The following is a 26,138-nucleotide window of genomic DNA, read 5'->3' on the forward strand; positions in this document are numbered from 1 at the left end:
GCAGTGTGGTCTACTCTAAGAACAGTGAGGAGGCCAGAGGTGCTGGAGGATAGTGAGCAGGGGAGAGTAGTGGTAAAAGATGAGGTCAGTGAGTGAACAAAGGCAGGTGGAGATGGGGTTTGCTCATAAACAAGGGAGAGGGAAACCATTGGGGGCTTTGGGCAGAAGAATGATGGGGCCTGATTTGGTTTAGCCAGATGGTTCCAGCTGTGATGAAGGTAAATGGTGAAAGCAGACGGGCCAATTAGGAGATTATTGGAGGGAAAAAAAGGAGATCAACAGGCCAGAAATGATGGACCAGAGTAGTTGAAGTAGAGGTGGTAAAAAGAAGCAGTCTCTTCCTGGATATATTTTGAAACCTGTATTTCTTTCCTTTGTTTTTTTCTTCTTCCCCACTATTCTTTAAAAGTGTGTAACGTTTTCTTCCCAAGTAACCCAATTTGTATTTATATAATTTTGAGACTAGGGGCTTTATTTCTAATTCTGTCATAGATCATATATCCCCTCCTCTCTCCGTCCATGTAAAGTTTGCTCGATATGGGGCGGGTCTCAGATAATGATTACACATCTAGGAGGTACTGGCATGATGGGAAAAGGAATCAGGAAGTGAAGGAGTCTCCCTTTATCTGCAGTTTGCCTTTCCACAGTTTCAGTTAGCCTCGGTCACCTGTGGTCTGGAAGCAGATAATCCTCCTTCTGACTAAATCATCAGAAGGTCAGTAGTAGCCAAACACTGTCACAATGCCTGCATCACTGACCTCACTTCGTCTGCTCATGTAGCCATTTTATTATCTCACGTCATCACAAGCAGAATGTGGGCGAATACACTACATTAAGATATTTTGAGAGAGAGAAAGACCACATTCACATAACACTTATGACAGTTGTTATTGTTATTGCAATTGTTCCAATTGTTCTATTTGATTAGTTATTGTTGTTAATATCTTATTGTGCCTGATTTATAAATTAAACTTTATTAGGCGCACCTGGGTGGCTCAGTAGGTTGAATGTCCGACTTCCACTCAGGTCATGATCTCATGGTTTGTGGGTTCAAGCCCCACATAGGGCTCTGTGCTGACAGCTCAGGGCCTAGAGCCTACTTCAGATTCTGTGTCTCCCTCTTTCTCTGCACTTTCCCTGCTTGCACTCTGTCTCTCTCTTGCTCAAAGATAAATAAACATTAAATCAAAAAATAAATTAATTAAACTTTTTCATAGGTAGGTATGTATAGGAAGAAACATAGAATATAGAGTGTTTGGAACTATCCGCAGTTTCAGACATTCACTGCGGGTCTTGGAACATATCCCCTGCGAATAAGGGGGGGCTACTACCATACTTGGAAGAGAGACTCAAGAGCAGGACCTTCCCCACTTCTGATCAGGGAACTCAGCCATAAGTATGGGTCTCCTACTGATCATGCCCAAAATGCTCTGAAGATATTCCCTTGTGGAAATTACTCTCATCGTTGACAGTTTTACAGAGAATACTCATATTGGAACAGAGAACCGCAGCAAAGACAGGAAGCACTGCTGTGCTTTGGCAGGAATAATACTAGTCATAGAACCATAGAGTCTCAGACTTGGAGGGCTCTCTGGAGGGTATTTAATCCAGTCTTCTCCTGCTGCTTGTGAATCCCTGCCACAATATATAATCATCTACCCTCTGCTTTAAGAGACTAGAATCCAAGGGCGCCTGGGTGGCTCATTTGAGCATCAGGTTGAGCGTCTGACTTTTGATTTTGGCTCCAGTCATGAACCCAGGGTGGTAGGATTGAGCCCCAAGTCAGGCTCTGTGCTGAGCATGGAGCCTACTTAAGACTCTCTTTCTCTCCTTCTCTCTCTCCTCCTCTCTCCTCCCCCTCTCTCTCTCCCTCACTTGCACTCTCTCTGTCTCTCTCAAAAAAAAAAAAAAAAAAAGAGTCTAGAATTCATAAATCATAGAATGCCAGTGCTGGAAGTGATCTTAGAGAACACATAGGACTGAGACTAGAAGAATCCAGGAGTCTGAACTCCCAGACCCGTGTTCTCTGCACTCACTATGCTGTCATTCCAAATAAAGGGCAGCCCTTCCTGGTAGAATTACAGAGGTGGGTTTAAGTGTCTCAGTGTTCATCCCGTCACAGGCTGTCTGGGTTTATTTGCTTTCCAATTTTAAACCATAATGAATCCTTTCTTTTTATTTTTAACCCCAGGGGTTGCCTTGCTCTCAGATGTGTACCCTGAGAAAATCTTGCTTGGCCTGTTGGCTCAGTATGACGGTGGTAAAGACAAGCACACGCCAGAGACCAGAATGAAAGTCGGGGAAGTCCTGATGCGGGTTGTCAGGGCATTAGGTGAGTTTTCCACGGCCTGGAAAATGGTGGGGGGCAGTATGGCTTCGGAACCAAAGTCTGTGTACCTTGGAGGTTTCTTATGCTAGCAAGGGGAGGACAGTTTCAGGGCTGAGATGAACTACTTCCTGCTCAAGGATTTAGCAACAATCCACACGCCCACTAAGGGATTGGCAGCAATAGTGCCTGTTTTCCTACCACTGCTTGTTCTCCGCCCCTCAGCTATGTTGGGGCCTGATTTTCGTTGGAGCTGGAATGAGAAGTTTCACACTGGCTGAGCAGCAGCAGGAGGAATGTCAGACAGGGAAGGAATAGCACTAGCTCTTGTTGAATGGCTACTGTGTGCCAGGTCGTCTGCATATATAGTCTCATCTAGTTTTCCCAACAAATGCTACAGAGAGGCTGTTGTTAGACCCGTTTCATAGGTGAGGAAATCGTGGTGCAGAGACCTTCAGCAGTTTGTCCCAAGACACTTTCAGCTGGTAAATAGTGGTGCTGAGAGTTGAACCCCCCAACTCAAAGGACGTTGCTCCAGACTACATAAGCTGAGAGTTGTAAGTAAGAACATGAGCTCCTGGGTCACAATATCTGGGTTCAAATCTCAAACTGCTGCTTATTGGCTATGTGACCATGGAAACATTTCTTAACCTCTTGGTACTTCAGTGTCATCGTGTATAATATGAGAATATTAATAGCACTTACTCATAGGGCTATTGTAAGGATTAACTAAGGTAATACTTGGAATAGCGTTTGGCACACAGTACAGGCTCAATAAATTTTCATTTTTGCTAACAAGAAAGATTGCTTTTTTAAAGAAAAGAAATACTTTATTATTTACTACTTATTGAGTACCCTTAAGGGGCTGGGAGATGGGACACTGGGGAGTCAGGACAAAGAAAACAATTGTTCACGTTAAAGATGGGGGTTAAATTAAGATAAACTAACAAATTTCTCCATAAGTCAAAAAGTATACTGTTGTTATTTTTATATCGGGCTATATAACATAGAATTGGGAGGGGGTTCTTTAACTTGCGTTACGTAAACTTAGCCATTGACTGCTACACTGAATATAGATAGCTTGAAGCCTTAAAATAAGGCAAACCAGTCATTCAAGTGTGGCCAGTGGTATATAGTATCCATTGAGCCAACCAGCTGCCATGTTGAACTTGGAGAATTAAGGTGTGTTTGGGGGCCATATTCTCACTCTGTATGTCTGTGTCACATTACATTAAGAGATGTAGTAGCATCAGTGGTTAATATTTTGGCCTGAAAACAATGCCACACAGAACTGGACTTCTTCTTTAATCTGGACCAGCATCTTCTCAAGCACCGATAGATTTGTTCTCGGCCCGTTAGTAATTCCATCATGTATCCCCTAGCCTGTGACCTAAGGCAGAGAGAGAAGTGATCTCAGCTTCAGTTTGACTAATTTGTCTGTGAGCTCGTAAATGTTACTCTACCCAATAGGTGAAGATTTTGGAAAACAAAAGAGCTTTTTGCCACTTGCTTTGAGAAATCACACTGATTTCTTCTTTACCAGCATTCAAAGTATTTACAAAGCTTCTGAATAACCATGCATTATTTCTTCAGATATAGCCCTGAATTTTCCTAATTTCTGGGCGTCCCTCCTGGTTAAAAAAGAGGACCTAGATCTCTACCCACTTAAATAATTTTTTTCTACCTAAATCTTTTGATTAGTGAAAGAAAAATCTCATGAAAGTGAAATTTAGAAAAAAAAAATGTTTTCTAGTCTTTAAAGAAAGACCAATTTTCTATATTTGCCTTAGTCCTAAATATGGATCCGAAACATACCAGACAAGTGCACCATTATAAGAAATCATTCTCTCACAGGAGGTGTGAATGTTAAGTTTCAAGTATCTCAGGTCCAAGTGCAACCTGTGACTTCTATTTGCGTCTATCATTGGGATTATCGGAGCTAAGAAGGAACGTATGCCATACATAGACTACATCAGTGTAACATGTACTTTCTCTGTAACTTCTGGTAGACCTCTACCGCCTGGATGATGAACACCGAAATGCACGTTTCTCGGTCTCTAGTGACCAGGGGTGGGAGTGGAGGTGAAGAACTGGGTGGATTGGGAGAGAGGCCTTACTCCACCTTACATGTGCCTATAATTAGCCCAATTCCCAAAACCGTCTTTTGCGGGCTGTTTCAAAGAAAACTCCATCGATTCTCAAAGTTCTAATGTTCCCATAGCCTACTCTTCTAGGTATCCAGCCATAGATACCGCCTTTAGCTTTACCTGCCAGTTTCTAATTCACATTACCAACATGTCCAAGTGCAGAGACGAGGTGGCTTGCTGAAATCCTTTCACTGGAGTTAAAGCCCGTTTTTACAACATAGCCAGTATTCTTAGTTTACCAGTGATATGGAAATCCCTGTGGACAGCCTCTCTGTAAGGCTTCCTTAATAAGTACCCTGCTTTCATTGGCCTGGGACTTGCTCTGTCCCCACCCCCAGCTCTTCTTTGCAGCAGGGGGAGTTCCACAGGAGAACGAGGCCCACAAGTGGGAACCGGGTGCAGGACACTGCTGCTTCCTCTTGGCATCATGCCTAGTTCCCCAAGCACGTCTGCTTTCCTTCCTGCTGCTAGACGATGGTGAAAATCAGGAGCTTTTTTCTTGCCATTTTTAAAAACGGAGGTATCACACACACACAGTGAAGTATAGAGAGTATACTAACGTCAGTGTAGAACGCTTGCAGTAGCCCATGAAGTTTCCTTTTGTCCCTTCCTAGTCTCTACCTGCCCCAGAGGTAAGCACTATTCTAAACTTTTTGTCACTGTCCGTTTATTTTGATTGTTCTCAAACTTCATTTTCATGGACTCAAATCCCCATATTTCTAGTATGCCGACAGATCTAGACACTTTTGTAAATCGGGGTCAAATTTGGGGGCTAAAAATACTTCATAGGCATGCTGTGTATGGTCTTTCCTGTTGTCTCACAAGAGGAGGCACATAATGTCTGGTCGTCTCATTTTAGTGGTGCTGAGGGCGATTAGTGGGGTTTCTAGTCAGGTATATCTGTTATAAACTTCTCCATCAACCTTCCTCCTCATGGTTTTAAGTAACCATTGATAATTGTAGCCTAGATCCATTATTTCATAAGGGTTGTATATTTTTTTTAGACATTAAGAAACAGCTGCAGAGAGGGCTACTAACTTGCCTAATGTCGCACAGCTAATTAATGGTAGATCCCGAATTTGAACTCAGACAGCTTGACTCCAGACCCAGTCTTATTACCCAAAACAGTGTTGCATCCTGAACATTCTCCCATGTTATTAAGCACCTTTTTCCTGTCATTAACATGGACATTTTCCATATCCTCTGTAATTTTTAATGATTGCATGGTAATATATCATTTGAATGTACCATAATTTTTTCAAGTGACCAACTTACAGGTTGGTCCGAGTTTTTGCTGTTATGAATTACATTAAGATGAATATCCTTGTAGCTAAATCCTTTGTGCAGATTCATGATCATTTCCTAGGAAAACAATTTGCTAAAAGTAGAATTTGTTAAAAGCATGTGCATATTTTTAAAGATATTTATTGCTAAGTTGTCTTCCAGGGAGGTTGTGCCAGTTTATTTATTTAAAATTTTTAATTTGAGTATAGTTGACACACAATGTTAAAGTAGTTTCAAGTGTACAACATAGCGATTTGAGAAGTTTATACATTATACTGTGCTCACTACAAGTATATTCGCCATCTGTCAACCATCTAATGCTGTTACAGTATCATTGACTGTATTCCTTACGCTGTGCCTTTTGTTCTTGTGACTTACTCATTCCATGGAAGCCTGTACCTCCCACTCTTCTTTAGCCATTTTGCCCGTCCCCCTGGGATTGTGCCAGTTTATATTTCACTGTTTGAGAATACTTGCCTATACCCTCGTCAGTAGTGTATATGCCATGTATTATCATTTTTATCAAGCACATGTATAAAGAAATGCTACCTTGTTTTTACTTCCATTCATTCCATTGATAAGGTTAAACATTTTTCATATATTTATTGACTAAATTTTGTGTGTATGTGGAGGGTGTGTGTGTGTGTGTGTGTGTGTGTGTGTGTAAATTGGCTTTTCCTATTCTTTCTCCATCTTTCTGTTGGAGGTATTGATTTTGTCATTTGATTTATAAAACCTTTACCTAATTAAAAATTGTGAACCACTGAAATTTATGTTGTGACTATTTTCTATGGGTTGTTTACATTGTAGTTGTGTTCATACTTTCTGTTTCACTTTATTTTGAAACACAGAAGTTTTTTATTTTGATAAAGGCAAATCTATCTACTCCTTTATGGTTTTTCTTCCTATAGGAAGGCTTTCTCAAGCCAAGATTATATATTAATCTGTATGTTTTAATCTCTACTCTTCAATGTAGAAAATATTGTGGAGAGATTTTGGTTTCATTTCTTTTATTTAAGGAACTGTTTAGTTTTTTATTGTACTTTCAGAAATTTAATCTTAACACATTGCTAAATTACCAATCACTCCAAATGTTTCTCCATATGTTTCCTCTTATATGGCCCAGTGTCGATGTTGACAATAACCTGTGGACTGTTATCTGTCATTGCAGTTTTTAAAACTTCTTTTAAAAATATATCATTAGAATACTGTGCCCAAGATAGTGAATTGGCAATTGGGACATTACTTAAAAAGTAGAATCAAAGTGAAGAGGATTGAATACATATGCGACGGTATTTCCTTCTGAGGCCGCCTGGAGCATTATTCCTGATCTGATGGAGACTACACAGCTTTCTCACATATGCCAAATGCGATATCTGCTTTCTCTTCAGCAGGGCTGAACAAACATTGCCCCGTCCTTTGTTCTCTAGATTAGTGATTTTCAAATAGGGAGGCAGGGGAAAGAATTTTGCTCCCTAGGAGATATCTGGAGACATTTTTAGTTGTTACAACTGGGGGCAGGAGAATATTACTGGCCATTTAGTGGGTATAAGGCAGGGATGCTCCTCAACAGCCTACAGTGTACAGGACAGCCCCCTACAATGCAGAATGATCTGGCCCGGAATGTCAGTAGGGCCCCATGTTGATATACCCTGTTGTAGAGCTCATGTGGACCATTCTGTTTCTGCTTTATAACATTACTCACATGTGATAAATGCAGGACTACAACATACAGTTATGCAGGTTGTTCACAGCCATAAAAGTTCCAAGAGGTGTTATTGTATGAGTGGCATGCCCTGGAGTTGTACAATACTCAGTCATCCTGGTGGCCTTGACCGAATTTCCAGCCTATCTCCCATCTGTTACTTTTTATATTGCCATCTCACTGGAGAGAGTTTGAAAAAGTTATTTGTTCCTTTCTGTAATATATTTACACATCCTTTTGGATGTGGGAGCTTGTGTACCTGGTTTATCTATTTTATACCAATCTTATGACCGTAATTTCCAGTGATATCTTTTCTGATACCTGCTGAATTCGGGAGTTGTCCTTATTAAAAAGCCTGTGTCTACCTTTGAGGTGATTATATATGCCTCCTACCCTTTCTTGCCTTCCTTTTACATTTAATGGACCATAATATGAACTAAATTATATTTTTAAATTATCTCTTATATTTAGGGAAGATTTATATACTTTTCCAGTATCTATTTCATATTCTTAGAAAGGAGAGAGAAGAATACGTGAGATTGCTTTTTATTTGTACGTGGCTCTCACGTGAATCCAAAGCTTAGGTCAGAAATCCTTGACAGGAAAGCAGTTTCCACCTCTGCCCATAATAATACCCAAACATTTTCTGCATTCTAATTTAATTTCCTGCTTTTGTCAAGTTCTAAATAATATAAATTCTTGGGTTATATGATAGCTCTTCCTAATACTCAAAGGTTTGTTTTTTGTTTTTAGTCTTGAGCATACTTATTTTTTTCTTAATCTTGTGGGTAGGAGTATCAATATAGTTTAGTTCAGAAATGTTTTTTGATTAGCTACTAAATGGCAGATTCTGTACCTGGGGCTGGAAGTAAGAGCATGAAAAGGCCATAGTCTCTTCCTGCAAGGAGCTTACAGTTTAGTAGGAGAGAGTGACTCATACACAGACCATCGCTGTCAGGTGGTCTGCTTGTGGAGGGCACTGTAGGAGCGCAGGGGAAGTGGTCTTTGTCCTTTTTCTTGAGATCCTGCAGTTGAATGTGGCACTGTACTATGGGGCTGCATCAATTCCTTGTCCTTATCACCACACTGCAGGCCAATTTTTGAAAAATAGCTTTTTGTCTGATAGTTTTCAGAGATTTTCAACTCACAGCATATGTCTGAATTAAGATAAAAGGTTAGGTCGGACATGTGAATAATTGGATAGTCTGGGAGTTGAGTATTTATAGATTTCAGCAGCAATAGACAACAGTCAAGGATTAGAGTTTTCATATTCCAAAAGGAGAAATTTTTCAGCAAAATTCAGAGGATCAAATGAAATGCTTCTTGCCAAGTCTGCCTAGGTTAGCATCAATATAGTTCAATGTAACGAATATTTATATTAATATAAACTGGAAATACTAATCTGGCTGGAATTGAAGGTTGAGGCCCAGACCGAATAACTGTGTTTTTTTCTCATCTTCCTTCTCTTTTTCTTACTCATGTCGAATTTTTTTGAGAGGTGTAACTTTAAAATCTATTTATAGACCTTTTTCATAATTGTATCAGTAATCCATGGTCATCTTGGACAATTTGGAAGATATGAAAAAGTATTAAAAAAGGTGATCACTAATAGTTCCACCATTCAGAAGTAACCACTCTTTGTTTACATTTTGATGTCTTCTTCTAGTTTCCTTTTCTTTCTCATAATTGTAATTATACTGTATGTATACTGCTTTTTTTCATTTAACATTACTTATAAGCACTTTTCCATGTCATTAAAATTTTGAGAATATAAGATGTATTGGTTGTATTATAATCAATAGCTTGAATTTATCATAATTTTATTTAATTATCTTTTAGAAAGAGATTATTGTTTATTAGGTTATTTCCAGTTCCTTACTTTATGAGGAACTTTATGAGGATTATGAGGTGTGCAATTGATTATTCTTGTACATAAATTCTTTTGGTAAGTCATTGATTCTTTCCTTAGGATTGGTTCCTACAAGGAAAATTACTAGGTCAAAAAGTATATGCATGCGCTTAAGGCTCTTGATATTTAGAGCTAAGTTGCCCTCCAGAGATGTGTACTCTTAGCAGTGAATGAGACTGCTAAGTTCTCACAGAGAAAAAATTTTCCATGACTTCAGACCAAACTTCTAACCCTAACCAGCCATCTCCAAAATGTGTACCTTTGCTTCCAGAATGAATGGAGGAACCTGTCAGAGAATGTTGGTCCGTGGGTGGGTAGATGAAAAGAGGAAGAAGCGAGGGAGGGAGGGAAGGAGGGGGAGAAGGAGGGAAGGACTGATGGATGGATGGAAGGGTGGATACATGACTCAGTGTGAAACCACTGCTGCTCCAGAAGCGCACCTCAGATCTGGTAGTGTCATCATGATATGCAAAGAACAGTACGCAATTATTTTTAGAGGCAAAACGTAGTCTTCTAATCAGCAAGCTCAGACAAGTTCCAGTTTACTGTAGGTCAGAAACTTCTAAAAATGAGAGTGAAAATAGAAAGCCATAGTCATGTTGCTCCATCTGAAAAATTTACCTTCAGTGAACTCTGTAGGAAAGATCAGGAATATTTGGAATGAGGAATGAGGGGAGAGAACCAAATCTCTTGTCTCGGTTGGAGTATGCTATGGGAAGTAGAGTGTCACCTGGGAATAGTGGGGCAAAGCAGCTTATATTTCCAGGTTAAGAGGCACTTTTTCTCAAATTACTCTATATTCCAAGAAAAGGGTGGGTCCTGTGCTTGAGGGTATATTTCTAACTCTTAAAACCTGTAAAACACCCTTATTCAATGTGCTCTGTCAACTTGTCCATATTACCTGCTTCATTTTTTAAGTTTTAGTTCAGCAGTCACTGCTACCTTAGAGTTCATCCAAATCGTGAGCAACCCATGATCCCATCTAGCTCAGGTGAAGCCCGTAATGTGACTTTAGAAGCCCTATCGTCTTCCCGGAGAGGAGGGAATTCAGCCCCAGATTCTGCTCTGACAGCCACCTTCTTCTAGCCAGTTGTAGAAAATAAAGGAAAAGGCATAATTGGATTTGTCTAGTAGGTTACTCTGATTTCCAGTTGGTTTGGCCTGGGAGTTAAGATGAGAGGAAGATCTTTTATTGTTATTATTATTTTTAATTTTAATTTAAGTTTCAGTTAACATACAGTGCAAAGTTTGTTTTAGGAGTAGAATTCAGTGATTCATCACTTACATTCAACACCCAGTGCTTATCACAAGTGCTCTCCTTAATACCCATCTCCCGTCTAGTCCATGCCTCACCCACCTCCCTCCAGCAGCCCTCAGTTTGTTCTGGATCATTAAAAGACTCTTGTAGTTTATTTCCCTCTCTCCTCTTTTCCTCCTGTTTCCCGTAGAGGAGAGGAGCTTTTAAATGACTATAATATTGTTACAGTATGGATGTATCACACAGTTTTTACCATTTATTCAACCATCCCTCTGTGCTTGGACCTTCAGTTTTTTCTGTTTTGTGTTTCCTATGGCATACAGACTGCAATATGAATTCTCATATATGTTTGCAAACAGAAATATATATTAATATGTATATATGCATTTTCTGTATATATGTACATGCTAAGTACTGGGCCTTTATTTCTGTAAGATCGATACTTGCCAAAGTGGAATCACTGGCTCAAAAGCTGTTTATATTTTAAATTGTTTATATACTAACAGATTACTTCCTAAAATTGTGGGTGAGCTAGAGCTCTTTGGACCCCCTGCTATGTGTGTTGTCAGATAGAGAAAAATATCTTTTGAAAATTGTGTTTTTCAAAGGGAATAGATTAAGCAAGTTCTTTGTTGTGTGTTATTTTCTTTGTCTTGATTGCAATGGGGGGGAAAAGTCTTGTTTTTAAGAAATACATTATTAATACATCTTGCTCTTAAGCAATTTACAAGACTAGTCAAGGAATGACAAATCAGCTGTGGAAGTATCTTACTCAACAAAATTTGTTCAAAGGTGCAGCATCATATCGTTCACTTCAAGGGCATTCTAATTAGGTAGTTTCCAGAAATATTTTAACTTTTACTTTAGTGATGAAAAAATTTTACTTTGTGGGCTTTTCTTTCATAACACGTTTTGGCTCTCTTCTGTGTCGCAAACACCCCCAGAATTTAATGGCTTAAAGCAACAACCATTCGTTTGTTCAGAATTCCGTAATATGTATCAAGCTTGGCAGCGCAGCCCGTGTCTGCTTCACATGGAGGTGTCTGGGCTCAGCTGGTGGTTCTTCTGCTGCTTGGAGTGTAGGCTGGGCTCACCCAGGAGGCTGCACTTGGCTGGGGTGCTGACTGGGGCAGCTTAGTGCTCTTCCACATGGTTATTCTCTTCCCTGTGTGTGGACACTCATCATTTGGTAGTTACCATGCCTATTAAGAGCTCAACCTAGAACTGGCTTAGTATGACTTCTGCCACATTCTACTATCAAAGTAAGTTGCACATCCAGCCCAGGTTCAAGGGGAGGGGAAGTAGCCTCTAATTTTTGATGAGAGAAACAGCACTGTGTTCAGGGATGGTGTGTTGGCAGCCGTACCTGTGTGTACTAACTACCACACTACCAAAAATAGTGGTGGTTATTGCCACAAGCCGAACAATACGGATAAAGGAAAGTCCAGTCTCTCCCAAATATTCGTTACATTTACTGTTCTTACCTCCCAAGGAAAACAATGATAATAGTTTGGCATACATTCTGTCATACCTTTCCCTGTGCTCCCATAGATACATGCAGACATATATGGGCTTTTTCCCTCTTTTACAAAAACAAATTTTAATACTATTACCATTACTCTTAATATTAGTACATGCTATTAATCTGCAATTTCCTTTCTTTGAAGCCAACTTTACCAAGGTATAGTTTACATACAATAAAATGCTCCCATTTTAAGTGCACATTTCAACAAAGTTGGATATAAATCCATGTAACCATCACTACAGTCAAAGTATAGGAACATTTTCATCACCTCAAAAAGTTCCTTTGTGCTCAAATTATCTCCCATGTCCCATTCCACACTCCACCCCAGGGAACCCCTGATGAATTCTGTTACCATGGGTTAGATCTGTCTTTTCTAGAGTTTTACGTAAATGGAGTTATACAATGTGTACCCCTTTGGGTTTACTTCTTTTGCTTGTTTTTGAGATTCATCAACGTTGTTGTGTCTATCGTTAGTTCACTACCTTTTATTTCTAAGTAATATTACTTTATATGAATATACTACAATTTGTTCACACATTTACCTGTTGATGGACATTCAGATCATTTCCAGTTTTGAGCTATTATGAGTGTGGCGGCTATGAACATTCTAGTACAAGTCTCTGTGTGAATGTATGTATATTTTTTCTCTTGCTTAAGTACTGACACTGGAATTGCTGGGTCATACAGTATATGTATAAGAAACTGCCAAACTGTTTTCCAAAGTAGTTGTACCATTGTACATTATGACCAGCAATGTATGAAAGTTCCAGTGGCTCCATATCCTTGCCATCCCTTTATCAATACTTTTTTTTTTTTTTTTAGTTTTTAGCCATTTTAGTGGACCTATAGTGGTATCTCACTGTGGTTTTAATTTGTATTTCCCTGATGACTAATTATGTTGAGCACATGTCTTTTTATGTGCTTACTTTCTATTCATGTATCTCTTTTGTGAAGTAACTTTTCAGATCTTTTTCCATTTTTAATTGTATTATTTATTTTTATTGAGTTGTAAAGGTGCTTTACATGGAGAGGATACAAGTCCTTTGTCGGAAATATGTATCATGAACATTTCTCCCAGTCTTTTCTTAATGGTGTCTTTTGAAAAGCAGACATTAATTTTTTGGTTAAATAATATTTATTTATTATAATATTAAGTAAATATGCAAAAACATAAAATTAGGTTATAATTTTTAGTTTATTTACAGCTTTAAAAACAAACACATTTACTTTTTTTTTAAGTTTATTTATTTTGAGAGAGAAAGAGTGTGTGTGCATGTGCGCAAGCAGGGGAAAGGGCAGAGAGAGAGGAGAGAGAGAGAATCCCAAGCAGGCTCCACACTATCAGTATGGAGCCTGATGTGGGGCTTGATCCCACATACTGAGAGATCATGACCTGGGCCAAAATCAAGAGTTGATTGCTTAACTAACTGAGCCATCCAGGCCCCCCCCCCAATAATTAAAATTTTAATGCCAACAGCAGCAAAAATATCAAATTTATAACAGTATTTTAATGTGATATATCATGTTTTGCTAAAATTAAATCCACAGTGTGAATATTTTGATGTTACAGTGGAGAATTCTTTTAGATCAGCATGCCCAAATTATTATGTGCTGCAAGATAAACCCTTACTCCCATATATTCCTTCTCTGCAGATTACTGCAAAACCTTTGGGTTCTGAAGTTGGGCTGCTTGCACTCAAATCCCTGAATTTTGAATGTCTGACCATAAGCAAGCTACTTAACACTTCTGTGCCTCAGTTTCCTCATCTGTAAAATAATCATAATAATAACACCTACTTCATAGAACTGTTGTGAGGCTTACAGGGAGTTAATAAGATTAAAATGCCAGGTATATAATAAGCACTTGATGCTTATTATTACCTGAAGCTCCAAGTATTAACTCTACAGGGACTAAAGCCTCAGGCCAACTGGGACACCAGACAGCAGTGGGTAGAATTTCAACTTTCTCAGGAAAATAGGAACTGAACCCAAACCAGGCTTCTAGCATAAAGCCAGGGACCAGGTTTGTACTACCCCCACTCACACATAAGAACTAAAGCTACAGTTACCACTGGGAACAATCTTCTCTCTTGGAAGGTCAACAAAGACACACCTACCCCCGGACCGTGCTCACTGGTGACTAGGGCTTATTTCTAGTAATTTCCCAAGGATGAAGGCCCCTGAAGTAAAACTGCTTCTGAATTGGGTCGTCTGCATCATCAGTTTCTTCTTTCTACTAAATTACTTCCATCTATATATAGATTACTTAATAAATTTTTAAACAAATAAACAAAAGACTTCTCAGAAAACTATCTCCCCTTCTAGTTATTGCCCTATTTCTCTGGTCTCTTTCATAGTAAAGCTCTTAGAAGAAGTTGTCTGGATTTGTTTGCTGTACTTTCTCCCTTATCATTTTTTTTCCCAAGTCACTCCAGTGGTACTTTCATCCTCAACATTCCCGTATCCACCAAAATATTGAAAAAGCCATTGATTCCTTCTTCATCCTCACTTTACCTAATCATCCTGTAGCATTTGATGTGTTTGGCCACCACTTCCTTTTCGAAATACTTTCCTCTTCAGGCCTCCCAGACAGTAGAGTTGCCTGATTCTCCTCTTATCCCTCTCTTCTTCCTTAGTCTTCCTTGCTGAGTCTTCCTCCACTACCAGATCTCTGAAGGTCAGAATCCTCGAGGGCAGTGTCCTTAGTCCTCTTCTCTTTTCATGCACACAGTGCTACTCATTACCTGGTCAGTCTAGCAGAGGTTTATTGAGTATATTGACATTATTTTTGCAAAGAACCAGCCTTTAATTAATTTTCTCTCTTAGTTATCTATTGCTTTGAAACAAATTACCTCAAAATTTACCAGATGAAAACAACATTTATCTCAGTTTCTATAACTCAGGAATCTGAGCATGGCTTAACTGGGTGTCTCAGCCTCAAAGACTCTCATAAAGCTGCAGTTAAGGTGTTGCCTGGGCTGCAGTCTCATCTGAAGAATAAACTGAGAACAGAGCCGTTTTTACACTCACTCACATGGTTGGTAGGATTCAGCTGTTTGTGAGCTGTTAGACTGAAGGTGTCAGTTCTTTGCTGATTGTTGACCTGCAGCCTCCCTCAGTTCTTTGCCATATGGGTTTCTCCATAGGCATGGCAGCTAGCTTTCACCAGATTGAGCAAGCAGGAGAGCAAGAGAGGGCAAGCAAGATGAAGTGGTAGTCATTTTGTAACCTAATCTCAGAATTGACATCCCATCACTTTTGTCAGTCTGTTATAAGCGAGTCACTAGCTTTAGCCACAATTCAAGAGGAGGGAGTTACACAAGGCATGAATATTAGGAGATGGGAATCATAGGATGCCATTTCAGAGGTTGCCTACAACACTTCCTTCTATTAACTTTTGGTTTAATTTGCTTACTTTTCTAGTTTCTTAAAGTGAAAGCTTAGATCACTGTTTTTGGACCTTTCTTTTTTTCTAAAGTAAGCATTAAAACTACAAATTATCCCCTAAGAACGACCTTAGCTGCATTTCATAAATTTTGATGTGTTTTCATTTTTATTCATTTCAAAATATTTTCTAATCTTCCTTGCAATCTCTGTTTCTACCACAGCTTACTTAAAAATGTGTTTGTTGTTTAACCTTCAAATATTTACTGATTTTCCAAGTAACTTTACATTATTGCTTCCTGAGTTCTTTGTGGGCAGAGAACATATTGTATATTATTTCAGTTATTTTGAGTGTATTGAGACTTGTTTTATGGCCCAGGATATGGTCTCTTTGGGTGAATGCTCCTTGTGCACTTGGAAGTGTGTTCTATATATAAATATCAATTATATCAAGTTAGTTGATAATTTGTGGACATCTTTGGTATCCTGACTGATTTCCTGTGTACTTATCGTATCAATTACTGAAAAAGGAGGTTGAAATCTCCAACTCTAATTGCAGATGTGTCTTATTTCTACTCTGAATTCTGTCAATTTTTGCTTGACGCATTTTGAACGTCTGTTACTGTGTGTATGCACAGTTAGAATTGTTACATCTTCTTATTGAATTGATGCCTCTATCCTTGTTTCTTATTCCTTCTTCCAAATTCTACTTTTCGTGATGTTAATATGGTCTTTCCACTTTTTAAAATTAGTGTTTTTATGGTATAACTTCTTCTGTTCTTTATCTATTAATCTGTATTTGTCTTTGTATTTGAGACGGGTTTTTGTAGACAACATATTATTGGATTTTTTTTTTTTGCCCAGTTTGATAATCTCTTTTAATTTCAGTCTTTTAAATTGTTTAGGTTGTTCATATTTAAAATAATTTTTTTTTTAATTTTTTTTTCAACATTTATTTATTTTTGGGACAGAGAGAGACAGAGCATGAACGGGGGAGGGGCAGAGAGAGAGGGAGACACAGAATTGGAAACAGGCTCCAGGCTCTGAGCCATCAGCCCAGAGCCTAACGCGGGGCTCGAACTCACGGACCGCGAGATCGTGACCTGGCTGAAGTTGGACGCTCAACCGACTGCACCACCCAGGCGCCCCTAAAATAATTTTTGATATGTTTGAATTTATATCTACCATCCTACTCTTTGTGTCATCTATTCTTTGTTCCCTTTTCCCTCTTTTTCTTATTTCTTATGAATTGATCAAGTATATTTTATCACTCTTAATCTCCACTCTTGGCTTATTAGCTGTACTATCTCTTTGTTTAATATTTTAGTCCTCATTCTAGGATTCCAGTTATATATGTGCTAGAATTTTTTTGTTATTGTTCTTAGACTGTGCTCTTTCCACCACCCCACCTCCTGCCCAAACTTTTCTCTTTCCTTCAGATTGTACAGTTTCAATTGACCCATCTTCAGGTTCAGAAATTCTTTTCTTTGACATCCTGTGAATTTAGCCCATCCAGTGAATTTTTTTAGGTATTTTTCATTTCTAGAATTTCATATTTGGGTTCTTTTATTCCTCATTTCGTTATTTTTATATTTTTCTGCATCTCTATTAGATTTCCTATCTTTTCATTTATTAGAAGTGTATTTTCCTTTACTTCCTTGAACATAGTTATAGTAGCTGCTTTAAAATCCATTTTGGTAGGGGCACCTGGGTGGCTCAGTTGGTTAAGTGTCCGACTTCGGCTCAGGTCATGATCTCACGATTTGTGGGTTCAAGCTCCATGTTGGGCTGTGTGCTAACAGCTCAGAGCCTGGAGCCTGCTTCGGATTCTGTGTCTCCCTCTCTCTCTCTCTCTGCCCCTTCCCCACTCGTGCTCTGTCTCACTCTGTCTCTCAAAAATAAATAAATGTCAAAAAAAATTAAAACCCATTTTGGTAGTTAAAATATCTTTATCATTTCAGTATTGGCTTCTGTTGATCATCTTTCTCCTATAGAACAGGTCATATTTTTGTATAACAACTAAGTTTGGATTATTCCCTGGACATTATGGGAATTATGTTGGGGAGACTGTGGATACTTTTGTAGTCCACCAAACACTGTTAAATTTTGTTTTAACAGGCAATTAACTTAGACTCAAACTGCAGACTTTGTCATGCCTGTGATGTGCAGCAGTTGAAATCTCAGTTCAGTACTTTTAGCCTTAGCTGCAAGCTGCTTTGAGTCTGATCTGTACATTTCAGCACATTTCCCTGAGATTGAAGAGAGGCAGTGGGAAACTGTATTCACACACATGAATCCTTACCTAACTCATATATCTTTGTCCTGCATGTTTGCTGTTTTAGGAGTAAATAAAACTAAAAGAGAAGAAATCAGGGGTACTTGGCTGGCTCAGTTCATAGAGCATATGACTCTTGATCTTGGGGTTGTAAGTTTCAACTCCATGTTGAGCATACAGTTTACTTAAAACATTTTTAATTAAATAAAAAAGAGAAGAAATCATGATTCTCATTCATCTTCAAACTCAGACCAGGTTCCATGGCCTGGCCTAGTTCAAGAAGCCAAGATCATAAACAACCACATGTGCTTTGTTAAGGGATTTGGACTTCTGTTGACCCCTTAAATGGAGGCCACTGAAAGGTTTTAAGAAGGAAAGAATTGGTCATAATTACAGTTTAGCAAAATCACTTTGGATGCTTATGAAGGATGAAAGTGGGACAAGACCAGAAGAAAGGAGACCTGCTTTGAATGTTGTTTGGGCAATTTGGGCAAGAGATGATGGTGGATACCCAACCAGGGTATGTGAGAAAGAAGGAGAAAAGATGTACCCAGATAGGAAAGAAAGCATGAGAACAGAACAAAAGTGGAAGGCATGTGGTACGAACTGAGAAATGTCTTCCTACAGCAAGTTGTGTTAAGTGCCTTGTGGAGGTAAGTCTAGATGGAGAGGGTGGGGCAGAGCCCTGAAGGCTGGACAGGGGAGCTTGGATTTGATATGATGGGCATTTGGGAATCATGATAAATTCTTAAGAAAGGAAGCAACATGAGAGGCGTGTAGGTGTGGTTGGCAGGGGCATGGAAAATGGATGAAGAAAGGAGGGCCTAGAGCCAGAGAGATCTCTGGGAGGCCTGATGTGGTATTCCTTGGCACAAAGAGATGAGCAGTTTGATTAGAGGGATGTCTGTGAGAATGGTGAGAAAAAGTAGATTAATAGGCAATTCAGAGCAAGAAATGAGAGACTCATCCTTTTTTTTTTTTAACATTTAGTAGAGATGCAGTTATAATCCATCCAGCAATTGTTATTCTCATAGAAATGTTGAAAGATTCAAATGGAATAATATATGTGGTATCGTTTACAAATATTTGAGTGTCAAATCCAGCTGGTTGCCTACTTTTGCACAGCCTATAAGCAAGAATGGTTTTCAAATTTTATTTTTTTTCTTTATTTTAATTTTTTTAATGTTTTATTTATTTTTGAGAGGGAGAGAGAGAGAGAGAGAGAGAGAGAGAGAGAGAGAGTGAGTCAGTGGGGGAGGGTTCAAGAGAGAGGGAGACCAGAATCCAAAGCAGGATCCAGGGTCTGAGCTGTCAGCACAGACCCCAATGCGGGGCCTGAACTCATGAACTGCAAGATCATGCCCTGAGCTGAAGTTGGACACTTAACCAACTGAGTCACCCAGGCGCCCCTGGTTTTCACATTTTTAAATGGTTGAGAGGCACCTGGCTGGCTCAGTCAGTAGAGCATGCAACACTTGATCTTGGAGTTGTAAGTTTGAGCCCCATGTTGAATGTAGAGATTATTTTAAAAAATAATAATGAAGCCTAAATACTTGAGGAGGGGAGCAAAAAAATAATAATCTTTTGTGAGATGGTAAGAATATGAAATGTAAATTTCATGTCCTTAAATAAGGTTTTATTGAAGTAGTCAAGCTTATTTGCTTATATATTGTCTGTGGCTACTTTTGCACTACAATGGCAAAGTTGAGTAGTTACACAGAAATTGTATGGCCCTCAGAGCCAAAAGTATTTACTCTTTGACTCTTTACAGAAAGTCTCCTGACCTCTATTCTAAGGTAACCATTATCCCAGTACATAAATCTGTTTGTTTGACAGCCCTTCACTGTGTGCTTTTCAATGGAACCTCTTTGGAAGTGACTCATCTTTCCAAATCATTCTTTTTTCTTTTTTTGAGAGAGAGACAGAGAATGCAAGCTGGGGAGTGGGGCAGAGAGAGAGAGAGAGAGAGAGAGAGAGAACAAGAGAGAGAGAGCATCTTAAGCAGGCTCCACACTCAGCACAGAGCCCGCACACAGGGCTTGATCTCACGACCCTGGGATCAGGACCTAAGCCAAAATCCAGAGTCAGACACTCAACTGACTGAACCACCGAGGCACCCCTCCAAATCATTCTTAAGTCCTTTTCCTCCCCCAAACCAAGCTTTGTATTCTAAACAGCAGAAACCTTACCTTTTATAATTAGTTTTCTTTAAATAGATTTGAGTAGATAATGCATTTCTTTTCTGAAAATCACCAACTGCAAGAATCATTAACTCAGGATACATATAGGATGCCATTGGCAAGGGCTCTTTCTTAAAAGATAATAATATAATTATACTTGAATGCTTCAGTGTTTTCTTTTGCTATTTTTATTTTCAGTGTCATCATACTTTTGTCTTCTCGTCTCATTCCCCTATTCCAATTTAGAGCAAATCAAAGCATTAATTTGGATCCTTCCTTGCGTATGTGAAAGGATACAGTACAGTGGAGTACCTGATTCTGTCTTTGCAAGTCTTGAAATAGATTCTTTCATTCGCTTTGACTTACGGACTTATAAGAGAGTACACCAACAATCTAATTAAAATATAATATTCCCTTCAGAAAGAAATTATAACTTAATTTTCCTCTTTTTTGACCTGATGTAGTAGAGATTGATTCTGTAACACTTGAGGAATGTTCTGTTAATAATTCAAACATGAAGTTTTCTTCATGGCACAGGCTTCCTGATTTGTGTTTGTCAATATTATGAGGCTAACTAACATAACACTTGGGCATGCTTTAACGAGTTAGAACATTTATGCAACAAATTAAATTAATTAAGTCAGTGGCATGGTTTTAATACTTTAATAATTACAGAATTGTAAAGAGCATCTCCTTCATTTAAAATATCTAGTTTTTTTTTCGCCTTTCATCTTTTAAAATAACTTGCCATGAACCTGGAACTTTTCCTTCCTTGTGATCACATTTCTGGGCTTTAGTTTGTTAATTCCGTCCTTCAAGAAAAGTCCAGAAGTACCTGGGTGGCTCAGTCTGTTAAGAGTCTGACTCTTGGTCTCAGGTCAGGTCTTAACCTCAGAGTCATGAGTTTGAGCCCCACATTGGGCTCTGTGCTAGGCCTGAAGTCTACTTAAAAAAAAAAAAAAAAAAGTGAAAAAAGGAAAAAAGAAAATTCCACCCTGTTTCTGAAATCTGTTACTGTCTCAAGCACATTTTCCATAACTACTCTATTTTTCTTGTCAGTAACACATAAGGGTGGAGTCAATTATTGCAGATTTTCCTTGTAGGGTGACTTTGTGTAAACTGATAGTTTATACACTGATTAAACCAATCTTGAAGTTCAATGAGCTGATGAAATGGAATGAGTAACCTAGTTAATACATAACCATAGAAGTCTTGGCATCCCCTGTTTGAACCTTTCTTTGTTTCTGTGTTACTTTAGTTCATTGGGTTGCCAAAAGTCCATTGGTACAAAGCATTTCCTGTACATTGTCTTACTTTGTCCAAAAGATATTTATCTGTGGTTCTTATTTGCACATCACTCTGTCATTTGAAGACAAGGAAAGAAAACATCCTTGTGCATGTTGAAGTGTTAGGTCGGGTCTCTACTTCTCCCATTACCTTCACTTAACTCTTTTTTTCCCTCTCCTCTCCCATTTAAAACTTCTCTCTATAGGTACCTACACAGGCTTGACCATCACTAAAAGTAATCAAATTTCAGAAATTATCTCACCATTAAATCTTTCTTGTTCCTTCCCAGCTTGTAAAAAGGAGGTAGCAGGTATATTAATATTTACTAAGGGGTGGATGGCAGCTTCCCATTGTGCTGCCCTTCTTGGGATGATTTTGCATTTTAAGTAATGAGGCTATGTAGCCCAAAGAAATAAATTTGTAATCATTAAATAGATTCCAAGGCAGTATAATCTGCTAAGAAAAGAACTATTAGGAGACAAGAAGGTCTCTCTGTCTCTTTAAAACATACCTGGGAGGTCACTTGCACCCATAATAGCCCCACTAACAGGTTTGTTTTTATTTAATAACTTGTCCCACAGGGGTCTTCCTCTGGTTACATCTAAGCCTATCAAAGTCTGTCTGCATACAATTTGCATGTAAACCATCCCTGTGCCCCTCTCTGTGATGAGGTACAGTGAAACTAGGCCCATGAAAGGGAGGGTAAGAACCCCGGAAATCTTTGCTAACCTACTCATAGCTCAGGGTCATGTCTTGGTTACATTGCCTTAAAAAGGATAACAGTATGAATGAAAAACCAAAAGTAGCAGATCAACAATTAGCCTTAGGGAGAAATGTGGGTCCTAACATGTAGACACCAGTAGGGGGAAATCTATCCAGGGACTACCCAGCATTCTTGCCTAGTGACTACTGTGACGTGCCTCCCTTGCAAGTCCTATCAAGATTACACGGTGGCTTTGGCTCTAGCACTCTGCAGTGCCCTAATATGTGCATCAGGTTTAGGGGTTCAGCCACTTTTACAAAGCCACTTGTCAGTCATCTCCTACTGCTAGGAAATCTGAAGTATTCAGTTCTTTTCCACTTTGAAAATGGTAAAGAAGAGGGGAATTTTTTTTTTTTTTTTTTTTTTTTTTTTTTGTTCTTCTCTTCAGGCTAGAATTAATAGGATTCCAGCCTTTACACAAGACAATTAAGTGACAGTTCTGGTGTTTGCCCATGGACCAGAGGAACTTATTCCCATTATGCCCTATTGCTTATACACTGTTTTAAGAACTAAGTCCCTGGCTTCTCTTTTGCCTTTTCTTTATGAGGTTAAACAAAGAAAGGTGAAATTGCAAGGACTGAAATGTCAGAGATGTGGTGGGAGAATCAGCTGGCCACATTAATATCCTTTGTTTCAGAACGGAAGTTCCTGCTGATCTTAACGGAGAGCCAAGTAAATGTCCTGATGGCAGTAGAAAACACCTTTTGCCTGGAGACAAGAGCCTGATCTTGAAAACTTGTCTGTCCTTCAGTAGCTGTGTGACCCCAGATCAGCCTGTTTTAAACTTTTCTTTCCTTGTTTGTAATACAGGGTTAATAGTATTTTTTTTCCACCTACCTCAGATTCTTGTGAGGTTCAAACAAGATAGTAGGCACACAGGGCTTTGTAGATAAAGAGGCTTACAAATGCACACAATACTGTGCACAGCATTTTATTCCACAGCATTTTATATCTGCAGCTGCATAATTTATCTTAACTAAAATCTCCCTCCTGATCATAAGGGCTATGTGGGAAAGGGAAACAGAAATCAGAAAAGAGATGATTTCCCCAGAGCTGCAGGGGAAATTCAAGGCTAAAAAGTAATTGTTGTTAATAGATCAAAATTTACCTCTGAATTTTTTAATGATGAATTTCATCAAAAATTAATTGCATTTAAATTATTTAATTCTCTAAATGGCTTTTGGAGAGGAAATCCTGCCTGTCAGACTCTGCCTTGTCAATCAAATCTCCTTCTGACCTTGACAGAAATTATAATCTCTGTTGACTCTGGTCCAAACATGGCAATAACTTGTATTCATGAGGTGTTACAAGAAACCAGTAATTCTTATGTAGCGATCTAGGCTCTGAAATATAAGAAAAATGAATAGATGTTAAGGAGGACATAATAGGGTACATGGACAGGATTAGATTTATATTTTGTCTTCTGTTTCCTTATTGATTGGGCAGCAGTATTTCTGTGAGGGCATGTGGCTGTCCATGATGTTACCCCTAAAGATCTATTCATTTTCATTCTAGAATAACTGGGAATTCAAGATGAGAGGAAAAGTAGTTCCTCTGGACTCTTTTTTGGTAACTGGTTTAGTGAAACTAAGTGTGTATTGTATCATTTAACTGTCTTGCACCTTTACTTTTTTTCCTCCCGAAAATATCCAATATAAAAACCTAAAGTACAGAGAGTACCATCTTGGAAAGAGGAAGAGCAGACTTGAACTGGTCAGATTACCGAGGGGCATTTAAAGACTGAGATCTGGGAGCCCGCAAAGATAAGATTAAAATTCAAAGATATGCAGAGAAAGACCAGTTCCCTATCTCTACTTGAGTCTGGTCCATATAGGGAAAGGAAATAAAGACCAGAAGAGATTTGGTTTGGACAAAATAAAAAGCCTAGAGCACAAAGGTTTTTAAATATTTGCAGGAGGTCTTAACTATCTCTGGGTTAATGTTTGTCAAATGCGGTTTGGCACAGCCATACCTCAAGATAGGATATTGGACCAAATGGCTAACTACATATAAGGACCTCTAGGTTTAAATCTTCAATATTTTTCTTGCCTCTTTTAAGAGACTTTTGAATTACACTAATATTAAAAAAAAAAAACTGATGCAGTGAAAGTTAATTTAGAAGGTTTTTAAAAATGTCACCCATTAAACTGCCAGCTCTGAAGTTAGTAAAGACTGAAATTGTATTGGCACCATCGTTTACTGACAAATAAGGAAGCAAAGAGCTGGCAGCAGCAATGCCATTCATAGAGCAGTGGGAAAGCTCTGGGTTTTGCCTGACTGGTGGTCAAGGGCAGGATCTGTTTCCTGTAGTGGGCATCTCATCAAAGCATCTCCTGCCTCATGTTTGAAGGGAACAGCCATTGTGATTTGTCTGTAGAATTCGCACCAAGCCTTTGGTCTCTGAGCTTTTAGAAGGCAGAAGTGTGTTTCACATCAGATTCTGCTTATATATATATATACCTCTTCTCTTCTAGTATGTGAAGATTTTTATAGAAGTTATTTATTTTTTTCCAGCTTTATTGTAAAATAGATTCTCTAATTTTCCTACCCCTCCTACTTTCAAAACTTGCTTTTTTAAAAAAGCAGCTTTGAGATATAATTCATTTACCATACAATTCATCCATTTGCAATGTACAATTTTAAATTATTTTGTGTGTTCACAAGGTTTTGCAACCATTGCCACAATAAATTTTCGGAATGTTATTATTCCAAAAGAAACCATTCACATACCATTACCAGTCAGGCAATCGCAAATGTACTGTCTCTAAGGATTTACTTATTGCTGACATTTCCTATAAATTAAATCATTCACATGTGTTTTTTGTGTGTGATGTCTTCTTTCACTTAACATGATGGTTTCAAAGTTCATTTATGGTGCATCATGTGTCAGTATTTCATTTCTTTTTATTGACAAGTAATATTCCTCTGAATCAGTATACCATATTTTTAATCAGCTATACCAGCTATAACAAAGGGCATGCAGCAAGATGAATATGACCAAGAATAGGCAGAGTCACATCATAGAGGGCATGAAGTTAGGACTTGAACAATGGGGAAGGAATAATGTAAAATGCTTTGGCCACTTTGAAAGCCAGTTTGGTGGCTTCATATAAAACTAAACATAGTTTTACCATATAACCCGGCAGTCATGCTCCTTAGTATTTACCCAAATGAGTTGAAAACTTACATCTGCACAAAAACCTGCATATATGTTTCTTTTATTTAAAAATTTTTTAAATTTTTTTAAAGAATTTTAAGTTTACTTATTTATTTTGAGAGAGAGAAAAAGAGAGAGTGGGGGAGGGGCAGAGAGAGAGAGAATCCCAAGAAGGCTCCACGCTGTCAGCGTGGAGTCCAATGTGGGGCTCAAACTCACACACCGTGAGATCATGACCTGAGTGGAAATCAAGAGTCAGATGCCAGACTGAGCCACTGAGGCTCCCTTGCACATGTAGGTTTATAGCAGCTTAATTCATAATTGCCAAAACTTGGAAGCAACCAAGATGTCCTTCAGTAGGTGAATGGATAAATAGATTGTGGTATAGAGAGTGGAAATTTTTCAGCACATAAAAGAAATGAACTATCAAGCCATGAAAAGACATGGAGAAACCTTAGAAGCCTATTTCTAAGGGGTGTCTGGGTGGCTCAGTTGGTTAAGCGCCTGACTTCAGCTCAGGTCTTAATCTCATGGTTAGTGGGTTCGAGCCCTGCACTGGGCTCTGCCCTGGTGGCGTGGAGCCTGCTCGGGATTCTCTCTCTGCCCCTCCCCCACTTGTCCTTTCTCAAAATAAATACATAGGTTTTTTTTTTTTTTAAGCCGATTACTAAGTGAAAGAAGCCAATCTGAAAAGCTTACATACCATATGATATTTTTGGAACAGTATGACATTCAGGAAAACTGTGGAGACAGTAAGTTTAGTAGGTACCAGGGGTTAGCCCAAAGGGAGAGATGAGTAGGCAGAGCATAGGATTGTTAGGTCACTGAAACTGTTCTGTATGATACTATAATGCTGGATACATGCCCTTATACATTTGTCAACCCATGCAATGTACAACACAAGAGTGACCCTTAATGTAAACTATGGGCTTTGGCTG

The 26,138-nt window shown here is 38.7% G+C and overlaps 1 protein-coding gene across 3 annotated transcripts in view; it reads left to right on the top strand.

Moving 5' to 3' along the window:
* Positions 1-26,138, top strand: part of TANGO6 (transport and golgi organization 6 homolog) — a 192,976-nt gene that overhangs the window by 108,125 nt on the left and 58,713 nt on the right. For all 3 annotated transcript variants that reach the window (XR_005780797.1, XM_040442922.1, XM_040442923.1), the window contains one exon: positions 2,192-2,332. Coding sequence is in view for 2 of the 3 variants with exons in the window: in XM_040442922.1 (XP_040298856.1) it covers positions 2,192-2,332 (141 nt within the window). In the remaining variant the exon portion in view is untranslated. The remainder of the gene's footprint in view (positions 1-2,191; positions 2,333-26,138) is intronic.

Source organism: Herpailurus yagouaroundi, unplaced genomic scaffold (genome assembly GCF_014898765.1).
Source record: "Herpailurus yagouaroundi ecotype Mexico unplaced genomic scaffold, PumYag 190, whole genome shotgun sequence".
NCBI lineage: Eukaryota > Metazoa > Chordata > Mammalia > Carnivora > Felidae > Herpailurus > Herpailurus yagouaroundi.